Genomic DNA, 27,375 nt, shown 5'->3' with positions numbered 1-27,375 from the left:
TCCAACTAAAATCATGTTTTATTGAGTCAGCAGTTATATACAAACAATAAGGAAAGCTTCAGTACTTAAGGTCTTTGCAGTAGCGGACCAGCTCACCAATCTGGCTTTCTGCCCTTGGTATGTGCACGCACCCTGTAATGTTTGTAAATAGGAAACCCGTGTATAGAGCAAGACGTTCTAAAGATTACAAATTACATAACTGGCACAGCAATGTAGGGCTGTGATCTATTTGTGCATCACACCTCTGTTTTTATATTTAACCTGGGCATATTCACTTTCCTTCTCCACATTTCTAGGCTTCACATTGTCATACAGGCTTCCCATATATAGTGCGTTGTCCACAAAATCTCTGCACATGTCTCCCACCATGCACCTCTCCTCCTCCAGATAGGCGCTACCAGGCTGGTGCGTGTCCACATCGTATTCTCCCTTCTTCTTGCTCCTGATCTCCCAATTCACACTAGAGTAAATCACGTTGTTGCCTTCCTCATTCTGCTTCTTCAAGCTTCTACTGTCTCCCTGTGCATTGTTTGGTCCAGAGTTTGGCAAGTTGGCGCTATTTGGCACAGAGATAGTTGCAGGGGTGGGGACATCGGCCTGTCTCAGTGCGTTAGTGTTGACGTAAATGTCCTCTTCTGTTGTGTTGGGTACCTATACAGTTAAATAGAAAACATCAGTGGTACAGATACTGTGCTAATCCAGTTTAATTACATACAGTACAGTAGAAAACTGCATGGCTCTAAGTCAAAGTACCTCATTTCCCTCTCCACTTGTTAGAAGTTGGCTCATATTAACGGTGCTGGTGTCACCTGTGCACTGACTCTTCTGAAGGTTATGCTGAGTCTTCTGAGCCCTGGAAAATACAATGGAGCATTTAAATTACATGTGTATATTTGATTCATCTCTTTGTTTTCTCATGTATTAATCAACATGATGAACAGTTGACACACAGACAGTAAACCAACAGGAGTAGCTTAGCTAAAATGAAATGAGAATTGAGTGAAACTCTGCTGTAACTAAACACTGCTACAAAGGTAAATCATATTAGGTTGATTATCAGTTAGCAGCAAAAAAAAAAAAATATGTCTGGCAATCAGCATTTTAATATTTGAAGTGAAATACAATTACTGGCAGAGCTTTCAGTGGAATCATGTGTTCATGTTACATGTGGATTTCTTTTTTTACATTTATTTAACTATAAGAAATCTCTATATATCTTAGCAAAGAATAGTCTTGAAAATCAGAACAACATATGGCAAACACAGACAAACTGCATCTGCAAAGAGGAGCGGTAGTCACATGTTAAAACTACAAACAGGGATAAGGACATCTCTTATACATATAGGGTTGCAAAGTGATTGACATGAGTCCTATTATATACCTACCTTATATACCCACCTGCAGTGGACAGTGAATTTAGCTAAGGTAAAGTTCATCTCATAGTGCATTATTTTGTCTGTACACAACAAATGATCAGTGTTAAATAATAAAGTTAATGTTGCAGTGGCAATTTGATGACAGCAACTTGTTGCTTTTGGACCTTAGGACGTGGTCTACTACAGAAGTTAGTGTTAAATTTGTTCTGATGGATGAAGACCCAAATAAACGCTGCATAGTGCCACTATATACACTCACAGAGTTAAAAAAGGAGTACAAGTTAATAAAAAACACAATTGTTACAGTAGGCTATGTGTTACATATTGGCGTCTGGAGCTGTTACCGTACCTGATAACACACAGCAGAGAACATACGAGTAATAGTAGAGCGACAACTGTGGTGATGAAGACTGGCAACATCAGTCGGTCTGAAATGTACAGTACAAGGGAAGATTAGGATAAAGAAGTAATTCAGACAAGAGATAATTCTTCTGGTAAAAGGATACTGTATAAGGAACTCAGATACTGTAGTGGAGAACAGATATTCCAACCATATCTGGTCTCCACTACAGTATGCAAAAAATATTTGGAGTCCGTCAAATTCATCAATTTCACCAACATTTTAAATAATCCTTCCAGCTAACCAATGCAATTTGCAATCAGTACACATAAGACAGACCTTGTGTGGATGTTTGAGGCTTAGTGCTGTTGACACAAAATTGTTGACTGGCAGATCCCAGAGAGTTGGAGCTGCGGCAAAGCAAGGTGGAACGATTCCAATCCTGGGGTTGATTCACAGTGATGATGCTTATCAGGTTTTTGTCATTCAAAGTGTTATTGCTTATTACGAACTTGTCAGAGTGATTGACAGGTAACCCATCCAAATACCACTGTAAAGTGGCAGAAGGATTTCCCACTGTCATGCAGGAACAATTCAGCTGGGCTGCAGCTTTGCTGCAGGTAGATGAGGGCAGGATCTGTGGAGCAACTGTAATGCATGTAGAGAAAACAGACCTTAGAAGTTTAGAGACAAGTATAGTCACATTTACAATAATTAATCCATTAAAAAATGAATGACAAGATGTACGGATATAAAATAATTGTAGAAAAGTTGTGAGTTTAGACAATCATGATGCAAAGTGAAATGCATTTTGTATGCATTTATTTCCTCCAAGTCCATTACATTTCTGTTACCACAGGTTAGTTTTTATCTAAGTTAACATGTATCATATTTATTTATTTGTCTATGACAGGGCTCTATAGTGCAGGCATTTTACTCGCATTTGCGACTAAAATAGATGTGTGTGAACTGTAAAATGTATTTAGGAGCATATGTGCGAATAACCTAGTATCACATTGCCAGACCTTCGTCCATAGCGCTGCGGAGGAGGGTCTGACGAGTCCACACAGCATTCCGGGATAGGAGAAAAACGTGCTCTGGTTTATTGACATTTCTTTTAACCAATCACAATCGTCTTGGGTGGTGCTAAGTGAACAGCGGCGTATGAGTATGTGTTGTACCTTTTGTACAACAGAAAACTCAGATTGGACAGATAGTCTAGCTAGCTGTCTGGATTTACCTTGCAGAGATCTGAGGAGCAGTTAACCATAGTCCTCAGAAATCGACCGGAGTTTAAAATGCCAACACAAAGGAAGCCCAAGGCAACGGATATCCGGCCTAAATGAATGAAATCTTTTTCAAAAATTTCTGTCAGCAACAGAGCAATCCCGAAAGTGGTCGTCGTAGATATATGAGAAACTAGGTTATTCGTAGATATAGACTACGAATAACCTAGTATCTCCACACTGTAAACATTTTCACCATAAATTTACACTAATATACTGGCAGCAGCTTCGCCAGTAAACTAGTGTTTGTTTACAGTAAGCATACTGATTTAAAATTGTAAGGTATTTTACTGTAAATAGACAGTTTCTTACTTTTTTATTTGAATTTACAGCAATATACTGGCTGCAGTGTAATTCCCGCCTTTTCCTTTATTTTCCCAAGATGCATTTGTATTAACAGTAAATACCTGTAATTTGTAACACTTGCACATAGTGCTGTACTATTATTATTTTCTCCCAGAATGCATTGCCATTTACAGTGATCCTGTATAACATTAAAACAGATACTGTGAGATGTTAGCTGTAAATTTACATCAAAGGTTTACAGTGCAATGAACGTCGCTACATTTTTGGAGATTGATCAATAATGTCTTAATTAGTAATAAATAAGCAGATCTATTTAGATCAATTTAAGAAAAACTAAAAATAGTATATAGATTAATAAATAAATAGTAGAATTTTTAAATCAATCTACTGAAATATGCCTGCTTTAAGTAACATACTAATTTTGAAATGTAATACTTACATTGAACATCTATCTGTATGCTGTTGGATCGTCCAACTCCAATATCATTTTCAGCCTTGCAGAAAAAAGAACTGTCTTCTTTAGCTACTTTAATGTTTAAAACAGCTCCAGTCCCAAAGAAAGTCTCCTGGCCTCCATCAGCTCTGTACCAGGTGTAGTTCCTTACTGCTGGGTTGGCATTACTGATGCATGTTAGAGACACATTCCTGCCCTCTGGTACTGGACCAGAGGGATTGACTGACACTGTGATGTGTTTGGGGGAATCTGAAAAATTACAAATAAATCATCTGTTTTACTTATAGATATAACGTAACCTGATATTTGTATTGAAATGAGGCAGGTTATGTCAGTTAAATTAGAGTGCTGCTGACACTTTTTTGTAAAAAGCATTCCATGATTTATTTGTAAGAGTGATCCTTCCACTTTGATTGCTCAGCACAAGACAATGCTTGGTGCAGTATCAATTGAGAGAGAAAGAGAGAGGGAACACAGTTCTCCCTTTTGCAAACTGTTTTGGTCAAAGCCAATACCAATTATTTTGCCAATTGAAATGCAAACACATAAAAGAGGTGTGGAAACCATAGGATGTAAAATCTAATATAACACTTAACCAAAGGTGGTTGTGAAAAGGCTGCCTTTCTACCTTTTCACTAGTCTATGTTCCCAAAACTAATGTTTTGTGTCTTCTTAATCCTTAATTTCAGTGTAATGTTTTAGTTTATTTGCTACTATATCATTTGACATAGGCCTGTTTGGTTTATGGGTTCATGGTATTTTTCTATGGTTCTTCAACATATTCTCACTCCCATCTCGTAAAATATGGACGCTTGGTCAGGTGTCTTTGTCATTATTATTGACGCTAAAAGTCTCCTTTAGCGTCATATAGCACGCTTTAACTAAACGCGCTTGGTCGGGACTATTGCCGTCCATTTTGACGCAATTAGGTTAAGGAAAATCTTGTGGGTTGGCTTACGTTTCCATGACTCGCGAGAAGAACAGGACGGTTGAGTTTAGGAAAAGGTTGTGGGTGGGCTTACGTTTCCGTGACTCGCAGGAAGAACGGGACGGTTGGGTTTAGGAAAAGGTTGTGGGTGGGTTTACGCTTCTGTGACACGTGGGAATAACGGGACGGTTAAAGACACACGCGGGACACAAACCCCGGTCTCCTGGGTGAAAGTCCTGTGTTTGACCCTCATCCACCACCCTGACCAACCTCCCTACTCAGAATTTCCCCCTTACATACTACTTGCTAAACCCTGTGTAGATGCGGCTCTCCCCGGTACGTTCTACAAACACGCTGAAGGCCGGTTTTTTGTTGTGGGTGCACATATATGTATAAATAGTAATGTCAGCATTAACTGATGTAATTGTAATGATATTTTCAATATTTTAGGGGAGGCTGAGTTGAGAGAGAGAGAGAGAGAGAGAGAGAGAGAGAGAGAGAGAGAGAGAGAGAGCTGTTTAGTTTGTTTGAGGGTATTTTCACTTAGTTAGGGTTCAGACCCCGAAGCGGGTTTTAACCCCATTGTTTTTCTCCGTGTTTTGTATTATTTGTTGTCTTACGCCGTGGCTCAAATTCCTGTGAGCTGGAATGAGCTAGACACACGAAACTTGGCCCAATGACTGGAAATGATGTGCATTCGGTTCTCAAGAAATATGAGCCCAATCTGTCACATGGTGGCGCTACAATTAATAATCAAAAATGCGATTTCGGAAAGAAAACGCCCCTCAGGCCGTAAGTGCGATTGAATTTTTGGCTAATTTAAATAATGTGAAAAACAGTAAAATTAATAGAACTTAAATAATAAATTGGCCATAACTCACTAATGGTTTACAAAAGTTTTGGCACTTTAAAAGCGTCCTCTGTCTTCAATCTTGACAGTGATTCTTAATAATTACTTTACAAAAGTGCTGCATGAACGTGCTATTTTGAGCTACATATTCTCCTGTATATTTCAGAGGGAAATGTTGTCCTAATCAGGTACATTTATGAGAGCTGTTGCCATTTTAGAGTTTAGAGTTCTTGGAGAAATAAATAATAAAGCAAGATAATCAGCACATTTTAGATTTGAACAAATCAGTCAGACAGGATGACCTAGTTCACTTATAGCATTTAAATACTGATTATACATCAGACGTCAATAGTGGAACAGTCATTTAAACTAGAACTGCAACTAATGATTATTTACATCATCAATTAATCTTTCGATTACTTTTACGATCAATCTATTTAGTCTGGAAAATGTTGGAACATTGTGAAAAAGTCTCATCACTGTTTGCCAGAGGCTGAGACGACATATTCAATAAGCTGCTGTCTGACCAACAGTCCAAAACCCAAAGACATTCAATCTATAATCTATCTATAAATTGCATGAACGTCTGTCTGTCTGTCTGTCTGTCTGTCTGTCTATGTGTCTGTGTGTTATGCGCATATCTTCTAGCTATCTATTCAAACTTGACAGGTTTCTTGCTACGGGCACGAGTAAGTGCGGCGCCAAGTTTGACGTTGTTTGGAATGCATTTGTTTTTGCCGCTCTAGCCGCTGGCCGCTCCCCCTCTCACACTGCACACTGACTGAGCTCAGCACAGGACCAGACACAGAGAGGGTCGAAGAAAGCAGCAGAGCTTTGGCAGCAAAAATGTAAAATACACCTCAGACCCACAACAATGTGCAAAGTAGCACTACTTTGGACTGTCTTTGACTTTGAATAAACAAACAACAATTCCTGAATTTAAGGACGTTTCAGAATCCCACACATGCAAAGCACAACCAGCTACAGACAACGCTTTACAACAGCGGGGGGTGGGGGGTGTTACAGCCTTTGACTCTTTTCCTGCTATTGTATTAAATTGCTGTGAGCTGACAGAACATAACGTAATCTTGGAGATTATTCCTTCATAGCGCTGTGCAATGTGAGAAAATCTCAGAGCTGAACCGGGCAGACACAGCAGTTTTCATCAGACTCACCCTGGGTCAGGTTAGTTAAGTCTACTGCTAACTTACAACACTAATAACATTACCGTCACCAAAATACCCCCACGAATCAAATCCCCTTCTTCACCGTTAACCGTCAAGCCACTAAACCATACCTACCAACACTCCCGTTTTTCCAGGGTTTCTCCCGTTTTTTAGCCCTATCTCCCAGACCCCTCCCGGCTTGGTATTTCTCCCGGGAAACTCCCATAATTTGCATGGCCCAAACTCCTTTATAAATAATCGGACCAATATGTTTGTCTAATGTTGACCAGTTGCCAGATCTTGTATGAAACGCATCCTATTCACACAATCCACACACCATATACAATTTTCAACCTGTTTGTCACCTCAACCTGGCAACCTATAACCCAGACGCACAGTTGATCTCTGCGCAAGCTTTGTGGAAAGTTCAGACCCAAAAGCAAGTCGATAAAACTAGTTCTGTACTAGTGGTAAAAAAGAGGAAAAAAGCAGCAAATTCTAAAAATTTGAGCACAGGAATCTACAACTCTTGATAATTAATTGTTTAAAAATTTCTGATAAGGGTGCCTAGATAGCTCAGTTGGTACAGCGGGCACCCATATGTGGAGGTTTACTCCTTGACGCAGCGGCCGCGGGTTAGACTCCGACTTGCGGCCCTTTGCTCCATGTCATTCCCCCTCTCTCTCCCCTTTAATGTCTTCAGCTGTCCTGTCTATTAAAGGTCTAAAATGCCCAAAAAATAATCTTTAAAAGTCAAGAAAACTAAAACAGGCAAGATCAATTAAATTATAATGTTCATAATGAATGAATTTCATCAGAGGATAAATTAACTTACATGAAATATCAGCTGTTAAACTTGGGCTAACAGATGACTCAGTGCTGCCATCTTGTTTGCTGTAGACAGCAGTACAGGAGATGTTCTTCTTGTGATGGAGGTGAGAAGCAGTGAAGGTAACGTTAGAGATCTTGACTTTAGTTTGGTCCTGATTGTCCTGCAGTGTCTCCTGACTGCCACCCAGGCCGGGGGTCCATGTCAGAGTTGGAGGATGAGACAGACAGGGAGCTGGAGCAGAGCACGACAAACTCACTGAGTCTCCCTCCTTCACCTTCAGTGTGGACGGAGTCAGAGTCGGACTGGGAGGATCAGCTGGTGGGAAGGTACATACCAACCAGTCACTAAATAAACTCTCATTTCTCTCAGTTTTAAAAAATACTATTTGCCACATGCAATGAATACAAAACAAGGTCAAAGCAGTTCTCTAATAGGGAAATGACCAAAGTGTACGTATATGGCCTTTAAAACCTACCGTTGACTGAAATATACAATTTTTGTTCAGCAAAACTATATTTCAGGATATTGCATTCCACTCTGAAGAAATATGTATTGCTGTAATCAGGTTTCATGTTGTTCAGGGTTGTGGTGCAGTCTTTTTTTTTTAAGTCTCCTATCAGAACTCCATTTCTTGTGCTGTCAAATACAACAGTGTTTTGATCATTTATCCACACTGCTTTACATGTGTTATCCAAGTTTGATTCATGTTCAGCCTTTATGTCAAAGGAGCAGGGGATGGTCACACAGGATCCACTCAGAGCCTTGATGTTCTTTGGAATAAATGCCTCAAACTTTTCACACAGGGCACCTGAAACACAAGATACAAATCTTTATATAAGTGAATACTACTTAACAATATTGGAATTTGATTGTTTGGTATTCTAACTCAAATGTACTATACCTTATTCTTAGAATAATCCGAAATGACAACTTTGTTACATTCAAATTACACGTGGCACCCATCAAATTAAAGTTGTAAAAAAAAAGTCAGCAGAACATTTTTGTAGCTCACTGTGTCCTTTATTTGCTGCAGCATGCATTACAGATACGTTTGGACTGTGGTGTGAATGCTTGACTAACATTGTGTACTGTTACAGTTTTTAATCATTTTTAGTCATTGATCCAAATGTGGATGGACTTTAACTCACCTTGCAGCAGAGAGCCAATGAGAAGAAGAGTCAGAGCTGCAGCCATCTCTGTGTGTCAGGAGAGGCAGAAACTCTGGAGATTAAACATGAAACATGTTTACTGCATTTCATCTGTAATTCATTCTGATGTTTAGAGTAGGGTTTATTTGGAGGCAGCAATATTTGTAGAGGTTGCAAATGGAGAAATGTTTTGCAACCATATGTTTCTTGTTTGAGCTTTATTGAAATGGAAATGGTTCCAAAGAAGCCCATACAAGAATCTAAGATTCAAAGGGTGTTTTCATATGTAGTCCTCTTTAAACCAACCAAACTCAGTCCTCTTAAAGTGGACCAAAAAGTGGATCAACAGAAAAAGGACTCAGTTGTCTTTGTGGTCCACTTCAGCTCTGATAGAAATAAATTGGTAAAGGTCTTGAGTGTGGCTCATTTTTAGAGGGGTCTGAGTCCCTTTGGAGGGTTCACATACAGATGTGCAAAAAATGCTAACAATTAGGTCTGAGTTCTTTTGGAGGGCTGAAACGGACCAAATGTGAAAATGCTCTAAACCTCAACTGAATGTCAACTAAATGAAATTATTTTAGTTGTGTCAGTATCTCCTGGGGGCAGGGTGACACAGCACACCTATTTATCATTTATAGAGATAAATGTTGGTGATGGATATTTTCAACAAAAGGGTAATACTGGTCCAGTGTTTCTACTCACTGTGAGAGAAAAACAAATGATTGCCTCACACATGACATTCAGTTTGTCATTCACACAACAAGCTGCTTTTTTAAACAAGACATAGGAGATGACATTATGATGAAATGGAAAAACAGGAAGCTAAATGCAAAAGTAACAAAGATACAGTCTTTTATTTATTTATTTTCTATGTATTTACAACGATATACATATATATATTGTTTTTGGCAACTAATATATTCAACCATAACAATGTCCAAAACAACGATCGAATGACATCTTAAAAGTTTTTGAAGAAAAATAAATTGTTTAAAATTGTTAATCGATCTAATGTCAAGTGACTGACTTAATGTTTTGTTTTAGAATTTAGTAATATATTTAAAATCACTTTTGATGATTGGATATGACTTACATTTTTTTCAGGTCTTTGGAGTAGTGAGATGAAAGATGTGTAGAGAAGTGAGAAGAAGTTCCTTAAAAGTTGTGCTGCAAGACAGCCTGCAAGACTTGAAAATGGGGAAGTCACTAAGTGCACATGCGTGTGAAAATGAAAATCTTACTTTTTTATCAGAAATGGTTTTAGACAAATTTGCAAATTGCTACAAACTAAATAATGCAATAAGTATGGAAATAGCACATTTAACCATGTAAGTTAAAGGGGCATCCATGACAACTTTAGTTACGCAAAGTAAAAGATAATACAGGACTGTCAATTATTGTAATTGTCACAAATGGGGCAGACACAGTAATATGCTCACATACAATATAGAATTCCGTCCAATTCAAAAGCTCTATGTATAAACCTCAATGTTTATCAGAGAAGAGTTCACTCAGTTCAATGATAATTGTTTAATCAGTCGTTTGCAGTGTTGCTGATATATTTGTTTCCCCCATGTATAGATTGTACATTTGAAATACAAAATACACCCCAAAACCATAATGCAATCCAGGGTTACCCGTGCCATTATACATCTTATACTCTAGGCCTTTCAGACAAAACAAGGTTTGCGCTAGACAGGACCCTCAGGGTAGTTGGTATGAAGGTATGCCAAAAAAAGTTAAACTTGTGGTAACAGATGACTCAAAATATGTGAGCAAATTAAAGGTGCTCTAAGCGTCACTTCTTGTTGACGTTCAAAGTATTGTCAAACAAAACGAGGCTAGCTCGCCCCTCCCTCCTCCTCATCCCATCGTTCCGCGCACTAACCCCCCAACCCCCACATTCCCATATCCTTCTTGTCAGTTATTGGCTGGAACACTGTTTGTTATGTTTTGTGGTGCAGGTTGGCACAGTTTGTTTTTGTTGCCATTTGTGGAGCCTGGGCTGTCTACAGAGACTGTGTTTTTTTTTTTTTACAGTGTGTTCAGGGGACAGGCAGCTAATGGATAGTGAGGAGATGTTTGCTGTATGTGAACGCCTAAAAAACACGTCACATCACTTAGAGCACCTTTAATGAATACACTGTCACAACAACACAGCATCTATTTAACCATCCGTCAAACAATGATTGCCCAACCATAGCTTAGCAAACTTTTTTTTTTTTATTCAATTATAAATTCTTCAGTTCAGTGGTAAATCTAGCAGTCATTTGCAGTGTTGTTGACATATATGTTCCCTCCATGTATGGTATGCCACCATCAGCAGGAACACATCACTCATCTGCTTTCCTAAACCACAAATCACTCGTCATCAAAATATCAGTTTGTTCTATGTCAACATTATCGTTAAGATTAGGTTAAGGGAAAGATTGTTGTTTTTGAATAAAATGACTACTTTGTTAAGGTGAGAGGACCTTTATCGTCAGGGTTGTGTCAATATGTCACATGTTTTTACAAATCAGCAAATGGACTTGCATATAACTCGAGATAGCAGATGAATCAGAGCTGCCATGTTGTTTTGTTGAGATTTGAGATGGCAGGACAGGGGACTTCAGCTTTCACTTGATGTTGATGTAGATGCTTATAGTGGTGGCCCTATTTTATGTGTACATTTCTGGTTTTTGGTTTGTTGACTCCATGTTTGTTTTTGTTCATATACACACAAGACAAAAATGATGCATGGCATTTATTTTCATGTACAGTAAATGATGATAAACTAGAATGGCACTCAGAGAGCGCAGACCTTCACCAAGGCCCATGGTGTATTCACGTGGTCTTTAGATGCTTCCATTTCACAAGTTGGGAAGTCATTCTTCCAACTTCAGTGTGTTTATGAAAACACTATGTGTGCCATAACCATAGTGTGAAAACTATATGGATCATGGATCTTCTCTGTGTAGTCGAGGTAAACTTGAAGTCCATCCTCAAAGTTGGCAGTAATCCATACACCTGGTTGTATTAGCTCCAGTTCCCTATCCCTCCTTTTCCCACCTCTCTGCGGTTATTTCCAACAATGCTGATAAAGGAAGAAATAACCATTAACTAACACTAGATCACAGTGTGTTCATTTGTTGTACTGATCAGGAGTTTTTTTTTCCTGTAGTCTATATCCACGACGTTCCACTTGCCGCCAAATATTCAACCGGATTTCACCGGATGTTACCTTCCACTTGGAGATACTAGGTTATTCGTAGTCTATATCTACGACGTTCCACTTTCGGGATTGCTCTGTTGCTGACAGAAATTCCGCTGGATTTCACTCATTTAGGCCGGATATCCGTTGCCTTGGGCTTCCTTTGTGTTGGCATTCTAAACTCCGGTGGATTTATGAGGACTATGGTTAACTGCTCCTCACATCTCTGCAATGTAAATCCAGACAGCTAGCTAGACTATCTGTCCAATCTGAGTTTTCTGTTCCACGACTAAAACAACCTTTAAACGTACTCATGTTCCACCAAAACAAGTTCCTTCCACAGTCGCCCATGACAACTGTGATTGGTTTAAAGACCTTCCTCCACAGCGCTGTGGAGAAAGTCTGGCAATGCGAGACTAATTTTCCTGTAATGTCTGTGTCTTCTGACAGGTGTTCATTTTCTTTGCCAGTTGACAGTGTTTTCCGTTCCTCCATATCTGTCTGCCCAGATCTCCTCCACCCAGTCCAGGTACGCCTGGAGTAATCCGAGGTCATCCACAAAGTTTGCAATAATCCGGAGTCCCGGTCGACATTGCTCCAGCTCCCTCAGCCTCCTCCTCCCCACCTCTCCGATGTCATTCCCAACAATGCTGATGGAGGAAAACATAACCAGGTAAGAGTTATTATTTTTTATTGTAACAAGCCAACAACTCACACTAGATGGCAGTGTTTCCATACATTATCACATTGAGAACATTGAGCAGAAGTTGATGTGTTTTAGTCTTACGTCAGTGTCCTCAGAGAGGTGTTTTTGCTGAGGCAGCTGACGATGTTTTCTGTTCCTCGCTCTGTGATGCCAGTGCTGTCCAGATAGAGTTCCTCCACAGTGATGTTGTGCTCCAAAGCGATCGACAGCTCCATAACCCCCTCCCGACACAGGTTATTGACACACATACTGTATACATTAGTGTAAGAAATGTGTTACTGTTAAATATAAATAGTATAGTGTCTAATAACTCATTACAAAGGCATGGACAAAACAAAAGCATAAACTCCTTGGGAAAGGTAATAATCGATGTCCACTGACCAGGTATTGACAATAAATAATAGGATTGTTTTAAGAAAAGGGAAAAACATTTTGATCAATGACATCTTATTGTCACTTTAATAGGTAATTGTTTTAATTAGAAAGAGTTGTGATTACAGCCTATGTTCAACAGATTAGCTTATTATTAATTAAGACCAAAAAATTAAGTTAGATTTGAATTTCATTTTTATTGGATCAAATGAATCAGGCAACATTACTAGCTGAGTTAATGGTAGCAACATAAGAGGGAAAAGAATTAGATTGAAAATACTCAGCTGGTTGGTTTTAGTTACCCAAAAAGACCATTTTGTGTGTATGTGTGTTTATGCAAGAAGTTTAACCTTAACCTGCAGTTATTCTAATTCATAGGCGTATATTGGCGGATTGTTTTTAAAGTAGGGCGTCTGCATTCTTTATTCGGTCTATCTGCTCCTAGTCTTGCTATGCCAGACTGTACTATATGGGAGGTGTTGTATATGTCATACTGGAGTGTGTCCCTAGGTGGCAGTAGGTGTTCATCTGGGGAATGGGGGTGGTGTGTGGTTCAAGGCTTCTCTGCAGTTGTGGTATTTTCGAGAGACCGCCAAGCTCATGTAATGCCCAACCCAGTGTTCATTAAATCCAGATAACCTCCATCCAAACTGTCCGTCTTTCCTTTCCATGATCAAGGATATTACACAGACCCTCCTCCAAAGCGCGCTGAAGGAGGGTCTGGCTACTCCACATAGCATTCAGGGATGGGAGGAAAACATGCTCTGGTTTAATGGCATTTCTTTAAACCAATCACAATCATCATGGGCGGCGCTAAATTCTGTACAGAGCCGCTGTCAAATAGTTGTGCGAAAGAAAACTCAGATTGGACAGATAGTCTAGCTAGCTCTCTGGATTTACCCTGCAGAGATCTGAGGAGCAATCAACAATAGTCCTCATAAATCCACCGAATTTAAAATTCCAACACAAAGAAAGCGGAAGGAAACGGAAAATACATGCATCTGGCGGAATTTCCTGCGGCACCGGAGCAATCCTGGAAGTGGAATGTCAAGGATATAGACTAATCTGCTCCCAGTCAGCATGGATCCTTTCTGTGTAGTCGAGGTAAACTCCATCCTCAAAGTTGGCAGTAATCCATACACCTGGTTGTATTAGCTCCAGCTCCCTATCCCTCCTTTTCCCACCTCTGTGAGGTTATTTCCAACAATGCTGATAATGGAAGACATAACCATTAACTGACATTAGATGGCAGTGTGTTCATTTGTTGTAACTTATCAGAAGTTTATTTTCCTGTAATGTCTGTGTCTTCTGACAGCTGTTTAGGCCTATTTCCTGAGCCAGTTGACAGTGTTTTCCGTTCCTCTCTGTTGTGGCAGTAACCCCTTAAAGAAGTGTCAGGGGAGGTTACTCAGAATAAGAAATGTAAGACAAGTGAATTTCCCCATTGTGGGATGAATAAAGTATTATCTAATCTAATCTAATCTAATCTAAGAAGTCCTTGTTTGTTTATTTCTTCCTTCCTTTATTTACACATATAACACATTTAAAAAGATACTATATATGATTTGCAAGGTAATGTCAAGGAGAATTGCCTAAAAACCCTGCAGGGACTTGAAAATTGACATTTAGGGATAATGTTTAAAGCGCCCATATTACGCTCATTTTCAGGTTCATAATTGTATTTTAAGGTTGTACCAGAATAGGTTTACATGGTTTAATTTTCAAAAAACACCATATTTTTGTTGTACTATACAGCTCTCTCTCACTGCTGCAGATCCTCTTTTCACCTGGTCTCTGTTTTAGCTACAGAGTGAGACCTCTTTTCTTCTTCTTCTTCTGTACTATCTTTGATTGCACTCGCACATGCGCAGTAGCTCAGATGTACATCATGTCAGCTAGCTAGCTCCATAGACAGTAAAAGAAAGGCTGTTTCTACAACTTCGGTCAGTTACAAGGCAGGATTAGCTGGGAGGCTTCTAAATGAGGGCGCACATGTAAGTAGTTCTTTTGTAGATTATGGTGAACTTGTGTGTGTTGTAGCAGTGCTTTGCTATTGAGAACGAGGAGCATGCTAGCGTTAGCATTAGCGTTAGCATGCTAACGCTACGAGCTAACGGTTGCGGTTAGCTTGTTTCGGCTTGTGACGTCACAAGCCATGCCGATTTTGAACAGCTCACCCAGAGACTGAAGGCAGGACACATTCAGAAACCGTATCTCACTCAAAACAGCATGGATGGATTTTTTTCAAAGTTTGTATGCGTGTGGAAGCACCAGAGACACAAAATAACACCCCAAATCCCAGAAAAAGTGTTTTTTTCACAATATGGGCACTTTAATAAGAAATGATAACTTACAACTAATGTAAATGTCCCAGGCATGGGATGCCTAAAAGGAATTATATGATTTAAAGCAACTTGGATTTTATTCCCACTAAGAGTTACACATTTGTTAAAAATAGGGTTCTGCCGAAGGACGATATCATCATCCATCGTGATGTCGGCCAGCCATCATCGTGATGCCACGCTCCCCACCCTGTCAAACACACACTAATCCTAGTCGCGGGCGCTGGATGGGAACTGCGTCGGTCTTAACTAGCAAAGACACTTGCGTCGGGCTTTGCGCTGTGCTGCGCAGGGCGCAATATGGGCCCCTTAAGTGGAAGCTACTTTTCCCCCCTCTATCTGCTCTACTCGCTCTACCTGCTAGTAACGTTGGACACAGCAGTCTCGAGCGAGAGAGAAAAAAACGTTAACGTGGAACGCTATCACACTTTCCTTTCTCCCCTCATTGGACTAAGTTTGTGGACACTACTGTGTGCGTGCATCAATAAGTAAGTCTGATGTCCTGTAGGTACGGGACGATGTTATACAGGATTTATGAATGTACGTTAGCAACAGTAGGCTAATTCACGAGGGTTATTATATATATATATTATTGCTATTTTATGTGTGAGCTAATATTACGCATCTGTTCTGTGCGCTGCAAGAGTTATGTTTCTGTTTATTGAATGCGTTATTAAGTGCAAACATAACCGAGAATGTAGTTTGATCTCAGTAATGATGGTATATTAGGTTATTACTGTTCGCTCTGTTGAAGGCAAACCCCACTAACACAGAACATTTAGGGAACGTTGGGGAACGTTAGTTTCCTAAAGGTTAGTTCGAACCAGACCAAAAACTAACGTTTAGGGAACGTTCCCTCATGGTTATAACGTTACCTAAACGTTAAGGGAACCAACCAATTGAAACGTTCTCCTGTGGTTGCACTGTACCTCCACACAACGTTCCCGTTTGGTTGTTTTTGGTTGTTTTTGGTTGTTCTGAGTGCGGTTTTGAAAATGTTTATTTATACCAGCTCCATTTAAGTTTTTGAAGTAGCATATAAAAGGTTTGCAGTCACTTGATTTAGATTCACTCAAAAATGATTGGTCTTATAAAATCTAAGTAAGATAAACAACATAGCAAGAGAATATATTTATTTTTAGGCTGATAACAATTTTGTTAAAAACAATACTTTTGTGCTTGATTTCGTTTTTTTAACTGTATTATGTGAAAATGCTTAAAACAAGAATCTATCAATAGAACGATTTTCACAACTAAGAAAAATCACTTCTTTCATTTCACATTTCAGCTCAGTTCAGTGTACAAATCCAACCGTTACACCCCCAGGCCAGTAGGGGGAAGACAGTGCCTCTGCTTTCAGGTGACCGATTCAAGTCCTGTCCTGACTTCCGTATACAACACCGGTATACACACCTGGCGAACAGGGCAGACAAAAGATCCGTTCGTTTGGTGCCAAATTCGAACTGAAATACTGCCATTGACTAAAACATATGCTGACTACACCTCACCGACGGTGTTATACACGGGTTTCCTGTTTACAAACATTACAGGGTGCGTGCGCATACCAGGGGCAGAAAGCCAGATTGGTGAGCTGGTCCGCTACTGCAACAACCTTAAGTATTGAAGCTTTCCTTTTTGTTTGTATATATATATGTATATAATGATTTTAGTTGGATCTGTTTGTCTGTCTTTAATTTTGCAGTGTTACTGTGATATATATGTATGGCTATAATTATTATTTTAGGCTAATGTAATAGCCAATGTTAGCAGCAGGGTTACCCCTGAGTGTACTCCTATGGTTGGTTTATGCCTTAAAATAATGGCCAGGATTTCCGGGAAAAGGTACGATATGTGTGTCAAAATAACATCACTGCAGATTGACAGTTTTTTTTAGCAGCAGAGGTTGATTGTGGGTGAGAGGGCGACAACACTGTTGTGGTTAGCTCGCCGAAACTCTACTGCCGCTGTCTCGGCAACGTTAGCTAATGTCCGCTAGCATACGTACAGGCTAACTATAGCCAGTTAGCTTTGTGTGTAACATAATAAAAACCCACGCATCTCGTAGGAGCAAAGCTTAATATTTCATTCAATAAAATTATGGTACAAAAGGAGCACTAATGCCACAGGTCTTATGTTGACAATGTGGACGCAGATATAAGAAACTCCGAAGGCAGTCGTAATATTTACCTAGCAGGCTAGGCTAACGTTGTTGCGCTAACGTTAGCAAAACATCGGCATAGCTTTAGCTAGCAGTCTAAACTTGTCTCGAGACCTTTAACTGTCTATGGTCCGGACTCGAGTACTACAGCCCTGACAGGTAGATATCACTTAGCTGAACAACTGAACAAGCTGCAACTTTTCTGATTGATACAATGGGATCCTGACTCTTGCATATGACCCCAATCTGCGCTTCTTATGGCTTAAAGCCATAACCTCCGCCGGTTTTTGGCAAAAAACCTTCCCCCTAGGTATGTTAAACATCAGGCACCCATCACTGGCTCTATTTGTACAATTAACCACGCAACAACTCCTTTGCATTTTGACTTACGCTATGCTGCTACTACTACTACTACTACTACTACTAGCTACTAGCTACACGAAACACGTCTTCTTTCTGCCCCCCGGTTGCGTGCGCAAGCAGTGATGACGTTGCCGAGAAATCCATGTATAACGCAAGGTAGAACGAAGATACCAAGAAAGACATTGTCGGCGGTCAACAGTAAAGACTTTTCTCCGCTCAAGACTGCTAGCCCATATGCTAACGCAGGAAACAAGTTAGCATTTGTCCCTTCCTGCCCTTTTTCAGGTTAGCAGATGTTACTGCCTCCACCACCTGCATGTAAGTGTTTTGTTTTTTCTTTTTTTTCTTTTTTTTAGCGATTGTCTAATGTAACAGCATAGGTTCATCTTTTGCAATGGCATGTGCAAGAAACCTACCATAAATGAACTGACCAATATTCATATCTACTTTCTATTTAGATGAGTCAACACCACACAGGAAACCAGCCGGGCGCCCAGAGCTGGATGGGTCTATTGTAACGCAAGCTCTGCCTGTCACTTCATCTTGGGACCCAGTTGAAGGTACAGTGGCTTTGAATTTTCCATTTCCAATTAAATACAATTTCATGACAAGGAACTTGAGAGTAACTTAACTTTTTTGTTGTTGTAAACAGCAGAACTCATCACACAGAGGGAGGTGACTCATCACACAGAGAGGCAAGAAGACTCACTTAAGTTGTTCACATATGAAAGTATATAATGTATAACAACTAAAACCATTCATTATTCCATAGCCATGAGGACATCCATTACCCGCATGGCACAGCATGAGCTGCTCATGCTCTTAAGGAGCTCCAGTCACCTCCCTCTGCTCCAGTCGAAGACGTGTTGCTGTCGCCCTGCTCGACAGTCACTGAGCTGCAGGAGTTAGACAGGAATCTCGGTCAACAGGAGAGGAGGAACAAAATGGTAATTAAGTGGCCCTACCCTGACCTAAGATAACACTATATAATTGCATACATTCAAATATCGTTATAACTGAACTGACTTATCTTACAAAATTATATTGTACAAGCTCTCCACTTTGTTCGACATGGAGGTTCGACCAGAGGTACTGCCATCCGTCACATGCTATGGCAAGTGGCAACAAGTGACGTTGTAAAACCGTAAAGCCTGCAGGGCAGAAAGACCTGACAATCTGCAGAGTTATAACAGGCAGGTGTTATTTTATTGTTCACATCAGTATTCTGCTTAGCTTGGCTGATAAGAGGTTTTAATTTGACTTGTAACTTTGCTTCTACTTGCTAATCTAGCGGCCTCCCAGAAAAACTTCCCCACGCTGACTGCAGCAGACGTGGAGGACCCCACAGTGCTCCCCCCTCACAATATCCTAACGGCCCAGTGTCAAAGGTGGATTAATTCAAGTTTCTGGGCTCCATCATTTCCCACCTGAAGTGGGAGTCTAACATCCTTAAAAAGGCTCAGCAGAGGATGTACGTCAACTGCGCAAGCATGGCCTACCACAAGAGCTATTGGCCATCTTCTACACTGCTGCCATCCTCCTGCCTCCTCCCCTCTGGCAGGCGCTACAGATCCCTGCACACAAAAACAACCAGACACGAGAACAGCTTCTTTCCCACTGCCAGCACTCTCCTGAACTGCTGATAAGTGGGGTCATCCCCACTTTGGCCATTCACCTACACATTACATACTTTATCATTCCAATATGCATTTTGCACACTACATTTGCACTATTACTTTGCACTCTACATTTATAGGCAAGTCAAGGCAAGGCAGCTTTATTTGTATAGCACATTTCAGCAACAGGGCAATTCAAAGTGCTTTACAAGAAAACAGATTAAAAAATTAAAAACAGATAAAATCCGAAAAAAAAAAAGAAGTTACAGTGCAGTATAGAAATTAAACATTGAAGAGCAGTTAAAACAGTTAAATATATAAAAACAGATAAAATAAAATAACTTTCCAGGACTCAGTGATCCATTTTTTGGAAAGCCAAAGCTTTTTGACCAATATGACAGACATCTCATGTAATCCGGTCCATATTTTCTAACCATCTCACCCACTATTGGTCCAGATGCTTCGCATGGCTCTGAGGTTTCATTCCCCATATTTACAGAAGCTTTTCCTTTAGTATACTCTTATCATTTTCGATGTGGTCGTCACTGCAAAGCTTAGTTCTTTTCTTTGGCAAACCTTGCAAAACCCAGTACAGCCCTGCAGACAAAAATCTTTTAATAGCCAAGAACGTGTTCTTAAACTATTTTATTTCTTCTGCAGTCTGTCTCTAAATAGTCAAGAACTCGCTCAGTGTTTATAGACTATTTTTTTTTCTTTTTAGGCCTTCTGCCTAAATTAGTTAGTTACTTCGACTAACTTTTTGACCAGCCCAACGTCTGTCTCTTCTGTCAACTATTGTCATGCCTGCATCAGAGAAATAATCAGAGATATGCCAGTTTCTGCAAAAGAATGTCACCGGAATAATAAGACTTTAACAAGAGCTGTCTCAGTGCTGTGGTGTGGTCGAAAACCCGACTGGAAGGCATCAAAACAGTTTAGTGACAAGAAAAGGTTTAGTTGTTGAGAAACTGTTTTTTCAATGATTTTACTTAAAAATGGAAGGTTTGATATCGGCCTATAGTTGCTCATTAGTGACGTGTCTAGATTGTTCTTTTTTAAGAGTGGCTTAATGACTGCAGTTTTCAGGGCCTGTGGGAAGATACCTGAGAGAAGAGACGTGTTTACAATCTGTAGGAGATCAGTAGCCAAACAATTCGAAACATTTTTGAAAAGGCCCGTTGGTAGAATATCAAGGCAGCAGGAGGAGGTTTTCAGATGTTGTATAATGTCCTCCAGGTTTTTACGGTTAATCATATGAAATTGGGTCATATTGGAATTTGTTTTGCCTGGACACTGTGACAACACATACCCTATACTCGATATGGAAGCACTGATTGTTTGTTTAATTTTCAGAATTTTGTCTTTGAAGAAGGTGGCAAAATCATTGCAGGCCTCGGTGGATAAAAGTTCAGATGCTACTGGTACTGGAGGGTTTGTTAACCTATCGACAGTAGCAAACAAAGCACATGAGTTATTGTTTTTGGCAATAATGTCCGAGAAGAAGGACCGCCTTGCATTCCTCAGTTCCAAATTATAAATGCAAAGTCTCTCTTTATAGGTGTTGTAGTGGACCTGGAGATTAGTTTTTTGCCACCTGCGTTCTGCTTTTCGACACTCTTTTTTTCTGTTCTTACCAGTATGGCATTTCTCCATGGAGATCTTTTCTTATCAGAGACAGTTTTTACCTTAATGGGAGCAATGGCATCAATAACATTTGTAATTTTACAATTGAAATTGTCTACAAGCTCAGTGACTGAGACCCCTGAGAGGGTGGGTGTGGACGAGAAAAGCTGAATGAATGTTTCACTGGTGTTGTCAGTGATATACAGTTTTCTTATTAACTTTGTTTGGACACTTTTGTGCACAGAGATAGTGCCATTAAAGGAAACACAGGAATGATCAGAGAGAGCAGCATCAGTCACCACAACCTTGGAAATGTTCAAACCCTTCGAGATAATCAAGGCCAGAGTGTGCCCCTTGTTGTGTGTGGTCACATGCTGAGTCAGTCCATAGTTCTCAAAAATACAACACAGTACTTTGGTCCCTCTATCCTGGGGGTTGTCAACATGAATGTTGTGATAATGTCTAATGAGAACGTGAATGTTAATACAAACAAAGGAAGAATAGGACTGTCATTAAGTGTCATTATATATAGGGGGAAAACATTGACACTGATGATTTACTATATTATTCAAATTGATTGTAGTCCTTATATTGTTTTTCTGGGATAGTCAGAGAGGTGCTAATTAGTTTGCAGTGTTTACATATATGACCTCTTCATGTATTTACATGTGAGGGACAAAACACGATGATATAATGTAATCCAATGCATAATCATTACCAACAACGCCACCACCACCACCACAACAAGTATCTTAGAAATTAAACATATTAGGCATCTCTAAAATGAACCTGGGCATATTCACTATACAGCGCCTTCTTTGCATCTTTTCCAGTCCCAACCTTGTTATACTGACACCCCATCTCCAGTGCATCGCTCACATAATTTCTGCATGTGTCTCCCTCTTTGCACCTCTCCTCCTTGAGGTAGGAGCTACCAAATGGGTTCATGCCCCCAGAGCCTTCTCGCTTCTTCTTCTTCTTGCTCTTCCAAATCACACTGGAGTAAATTACATCACTGCCTTCTTCATTCTTATTCTCTGAGCTTGTACCGGCAACCTGTTGATGTCCTCGATGAGTAAATGGCATATTTGACATTCTCATCATATTGGTGTTGACATAGATATCCTCCTCTGTTATGGTAGATACCTGAAATAAAAATAAAAAAAGCTCAGTAGTACTGATACAGTATTCTGTTAGACTATCCCTAGTCTATATCCACGGCGTTCCACTTCCGGGATTGCGCCGTTGCTGTCGGAAATTCCGCCACATTTCACTCTTTTCAGCCAAATGTCGTTCATTTCCTTTTTGTTTGTGTTGGAATTTTAAACTCCAGTCGATTTATGAGGTCTATGTTAACTTCTCCTCAGATCTCTGCAGGGTAAATCCAGACAGCTAGCTAGACTATCTGTCCAATCTGAGTTTTCTGTTGCACGAGTAAAACAACATTTGAACGTACATGTTCCACCAAAACAAGTTCCTTCCTGAGACTATTTTGCAGCGGCACTGTGGCTTTTCCCGGTGCTTAGCACCGCCCATGAAGATTGTGATTGGTTGAAAGAAATTGCCAATAAACCAGAACACGTTTTTATCCCATCCCAGAATGCTTTGGGGACTAGCCAGACCCTCCTTCGCAGCACTGTGGAGGAAGGTCTGGCAAAGTGAGACTAGACTATCCCTGTCTAATTTATTACTGTACCTTATTTTCCGTTTCACTACTCAAGCCTCGACTCATCACAGCTGTGCTGGTGTCACCTGGACACGGGCTCTTTGATGGGTTATGGCAGCCAGTCCACTGAGCCCTACAAGATAGGACAGTAAGACACTCCATCCCACCTACAGTAGGCATTTTCATTTCAATTTTGGTTGTCAGCCTGCTCATATTTTAGTTGACAGAATGAAGAAGTGTGATCAGTCAGACACAGTTTTAATACTTCTGGAATATCTTGAATTATAAAATTAGCTACAAAGGTGGTGATAATTGATTAGGTACATTTATAGTTAGCAATGATAAAATACAGCTGCTGATCATTATCTATAAATATTTAGATCATCAAAGCAACACGAGACTAGCTCTACAGAGGCAGAATCATTTAAAAAAAAAAAAATCTAATTGTCGGGGAAATCGTCTTGGAAAAACATCCTTGTCACTGTTTTATATTGTTAGTGGATTTGTTGGCCATGGTGATTTTATATAATTGTTTTCACATTTTACATTAATATTTTAAGTTCTTTTTCATGAAATACATTTATCATTTTGTGCAATCACAACAAATTAACGCTGTTAAACATTGGTTCTGGACAGGAGTTAGTCCACTCAGAGAGCGGTGAAAGCTAGAAAACATTACATAGAGTCAGTTTTTATACTAGTTATATGAGTTAAATGAACAACAATAACCTTGCTTGGTAGTCTGAACATTCACGCTGTCCCAAGCTGTTACCTACCTGATAGCAAACAGTAGAGCACACATTAGTGCTGCTGTTAGAACACTAACTGTGACGATGAAGAATGGCCACTTAACTCGACCTGAACATTCTGTTCGAGAGAGAACAGAAGATTATGTATTAAGTACTTAGACAAACGTGGAGCTTGAAAGGTTGAGGTATAACATCATGCATTGGTTAGCCTAGAAATCTAGACGCACACTAGCGGCAGCAAATGTAATTTGCAGCCAGGGGGTCTAGCAACTCTCCGTTGGCTTGCGAGCTGGAAAAACCAAACTCTGGCCGGGCCAATCACATTGTGTATAGAGTCGGTGGGCGGGCTTATGGTGAGTTCCCAGACCCAACATCTTGATGTGGGTCTGGCTTGTCAGGCTATGTATTGGTAGGATATAAAATAAAAATAGAAGAGAAATACAATTTAAAATCCAACGAAAGGGATAAATGATTTATTTATAATATTTGTTTAGCATTTTTTTCTTTTTAAAATTCACCAATATTTAGTCTCAGGAGTAATAGGTTGAAACAGAAAGACTGTGATTGTGTTGTAAATGTTAAATGTTTTTTTTATAATAAATACTTTTTTCTGTTTCAAAGTTTGACAGATCCATCCCAGACATGATGGATGTTAATCATAGAAGCTGAAACCAAGAGTGTGATTAACGGACATTCCGCTTACATGCCTCTCCTCTACAGTAGCCTATGCAAAACCAAAACACTAAATACAGATATAAACTTTGCACATGTATAGAGAATATGGCTTTGGACTCCAAATCAAGTTCATCAGAATTTTGAATAATCCTTATAGTTTTCAACTAATCAATCAAACTTGTATTCAGACAGACCTTGACTGTTCCGCAGATGTTTGAGGCTTAAGGCTGTAGACATAAAACCGCAGAGTAGCAGATCCCAGAGAGTTGGAGCTGCGGCAGAGCAAGGTGGCAAGATCCCTCTCTTGTGGTTGATTCACAGTAATGATGCTCCTGTCATTCAGAGGCTCGTAGCTGATGACAAATCTGTCTGAGTGATTGACGGGTAACCCATCCAAATACCACTGTAAAGTGGGAGAAGGGCTTCCCAAAGTCTCACAGGAACAGTTGAGCTGGGCTGCAGCTTTGCTGCAATCAGATGAGGGCAGGATCTGGGGAGCAACTGTAAAGAATGGACAGTACATTTAAGAATGAAGTCAAGTTGGGTCAAGGAAGGTTAAACTTTGCAATAATACAAACAATATGTCTTGCTATAAGCAAACAAACATTTAATGGAAGTGGTGGTGAAAAGGAGACTATATTCAAATTCTTATCAATGTTTTGTTTTTACATTTGTTCAAAGCCTTTTTAATCCACAGTTAGTATAGATGTGGTTTTATCCTAAAATGTGCAATGTTTGTGTTTGTAAGTGTATTTTTGTCCCATGGCTTTTTTTTTGTCATTTCCATATAAGTCTCTACATTTTACAAATGACAAATGTTCATAATGTATGAATTTCATCAGAGGATAAATTAACTTACATGAAATATCAGCTGTTAAACTTGGGCTAACAGATGACTCAGTGCTGCCATCTTGTTTGCTGTAGACAGCAGTACAGGAGATGTTCTTCTTGTGATGGAGGTGAGAAGCAGTGAAGGTAACGTTAGAGATCTTGACTTTAGTTTGGTCCTGATTGTCCTGCAGTGTCTCCTGACTGCCACCCAGGCCGGGGGTCCATGTCAGAGTTGGAGGATGAGACAGACAGGGAGCTGGAGCAGAGCACGACAAACTCACTGAGTCTCCCTCCTTCACCTTCAGTGTGGACGGAGTCAGAGTCGGACTGGGAGGATCAGCTGGTGGGAAGGTACATACCAACCAGTCACTAAATAAACTCTCATTTCTCTCAGTTTTTAAAAATACTATTTGCCACATGCAATGAATACAAAACAAGGTCAAAGCAGTTCTCTAATAGGGAAATGACCAAAGTGTACGTATATGGCCTTTAAAACCTACCGTTGACTGAAATATACAATGTTTGATGAAAATCATTCTTCAGTTTATTGTCACATTCCACTCTGAAGAAATATGTATTGCTGTAATCAGGTTTCATGTTGTTCAGGGTTGTGGTGCAGTCTTTTTTTTTTAAGTCTCCTATCAGAACTCCATTTCTTCTGCTGTCAAACACAACAGTGTTTTGATAATTTCTCCACACTGCTTTACATGTGTTATCCAAGTTTGATTCATGTTCAGCCTTTATGTCAAAGGAGCAGGGGATGGTCACACAGGATCCACTCAGAACCTTGATGTTCTTTGGAATAAATGCCTCAAACTTTTCACACAGGGCACCTGAAACACAAGATACAAATCTTGAAGAAGATAGTTTACAGTAGATTGTTTACTGTCTTAAGTTTTTTTTGTTTTTTTTATTGGTCCATATATAAATGAACCCCAACTCACCTTGCAGCAGACAGGCAACGAGAAGGAAATTCAGAGCTCCAGCCATCTTTGTTTGTCCGGGAAGGCAGAAACTAAAGTTTAAAACAGTCTGGAGATTACAGATGGAACAGTTCACATGTTTGCTAAATTTCATCCCTAAAATAACAGGATCTTAAAGCAGGGTTTATGTAAAGGCTTGTGTCAAAAGTTCTCAGGTTGATTACTTTTTTGTTGTACCTTTATATTGTTTTAATCTTCATCATGGTGGAAAAGCAACAACAGTATTTAAGTAAATCACTAAAATGTTCAACTAAATCACATCTGATTTTAAAATGTATGGATTTTTTAGAATCTGTTAGCAGCTCTTTAAGGCCGGATGACACAGTGCAGCTATTTATTACAATAAGGAAAAAGAGTAATATGTGACTATATAATTACAATGACTTGTAAAATCAAAATGTAATAATTAAATTAATAAGAAGTAATTTAACAGATTTGACAGACTTTAAAATAAAACATTGATCATTAATTCAAAGGTCAGTATGGGTGTTTCTGTGTGACCCTCCTGTACTATAGAGATAAACATAGTTCTCTTTAAAATGGGGAAGACACATTTAACTGATAGGCAAAAACAAATAGATGTGGACACATTTCTTAACTGCCACTTTCATTAACAGAAGGCAGAAGATGAAATCATGATATAAAGGAAAAACAGGAAGTGAAATGCTAAAACAGTGAAACATTTTCTGTACTGCTGTTTTATTCTGAAATTAATTTTAATTAACTAATTGCAGCCTGTTAAGCCAGAATGTCAGAAAACACAATGCTCGTCTCTCAATGACCATCTGTGAATCTGTTTTTGCTTTTCTTTCCAAATTTGCAGACATGACCAAGATAAAGCCCAGTGAATGAACTTAATCTCAGTATTTTAATCTAAATTTTTTGATTAATTGATCTGTTTTTATAGAAGTTGTAATGACTTACATTTTCATCAGGTCTGTTTTGCAGTTAGAGAAAAGATGTCATGTTGAAGTCAAGTTCCTTCGAAGTGAGGTTGCATTTTCAGAGCTTGTGTTGAATTATTTAAAAAATGAGGAAGTTGCTCAAGTGTAGATAAGTGAGTGATATTTGCAGCATATTTACCACCATATTTACCTAATATGATTATGTCAAAATGTGTATTCTAACAATAGTCTTTTTTAAGTTATTAAAAAAAAACCTGGTGGTCAATAGAAGTCAAAATTCTAGGCAATGCTGTTAAAAGTCAGAAAATAAGAGGTTCGGTGATCTCTATTGATGTACCATGTCACAAAACAGACTTTAAACCTGCCATTTACTTCCTCATTGTTTTTGTCTCATATGTATGGATTAAAGTAATAATAGCAATAATAATAAAATAAATAAACCAACTCCTTCAAAAGAGTTTTTTTTCTCTGACCTTGGAAAACCAAATATGTAAAAAGGGTTTGATA

At 39.4% G+C, this 27,375-nt stretch overlaps 1 protein-coding gene and 1 long non-coding RNA gene across 2 annotated transcripts; both read right to left on the bottom strand.

The window, feature by feature from the left end:
• LOC144518933 (cell adhesion molecule CEACAM5-like) lies at window positions 1-26,946 on the bottom strand. Its single transcript, XM_078251815.1, has 11 exons — window positions 26,888-26,946; window positions 25,925-25,995; window positions 25,481-25,813; window positions 25,009-25,320; window positions 8,014-8,346; window positions 7,542-7,853; window positions 3,748-4,011; window positions 2,056-2,364; window positions 1,726-1,804; window positions 754-853; window positions 1-651 (listed from the first exon to the last, which is right to left on the bottom strand). Exons 1-11 carry the CDS (start codon window positions 26,893-26,895, stop codon window positions 226-228), a joined length of 2,547 nt encoding a protein of 848 aa, XP_078107941.1. The 5' UTR covers window positions 26,896-26,946; the 3' UTR covers window positions 1-225.
• On the bottom strand, window positions 19,582-23,588 carry LOC144519310 (uncharacterized). The gene is made up of 3 exons (XR_013502100.1): window positions 23,502-23,588; window positions 22,756-22,858; window positions 19,582-22,205 (listed from the first exon to the last, which is right to left on the bottom strand). It is a non-coding gene; the product is annotated as an uncharacterized LOC144519310 (long non-coding RNA).
• Window positions 26,947-27,375: the final 429 nt, after the last annotated feature.

The sequence above is a fragment of the Sander vitreus genome, chromosome 6 (assembly GCF_031162955.1).
Source record: "Sander vitreus isolate 19-12246 chromosome 6, sanVit1, whole genome shotgun sequence".
Lineage (NCBI taxonomy): Eukaryota > Metazoa > Chordata > Actinopteri > Perciformes > Percidae > Sander > Sander vitreus.
The sequence above is the reverse complement of the archived record's forward strand: the minus strand, read 5'-3'. Positions and strand labels throughout refer to the sequence as shown.

What these genes read in the sequence shown, in the direction of transcription:
- LOC144518933 (XM_078251815.1), bottom strand. An exon ending in CGTTGCCTGTCTGCTGCAAG is followed by an intron (nt 25,814 to 25,924) that starts GTGAGTTGGGGT and finishes CTTGTGTTTCAG; the next exon opens with GTGCCCTGTGTGAAAAGTTT. An exon ending in TCTCTGCTGTGTGTTATCAG is followed by an intron (nt 854 to 1,725) that starts GTACGGTAACAG and finishes TGTATTTTCCAG; the next exon opens with GGCTCAGAAGACTCAGCATA.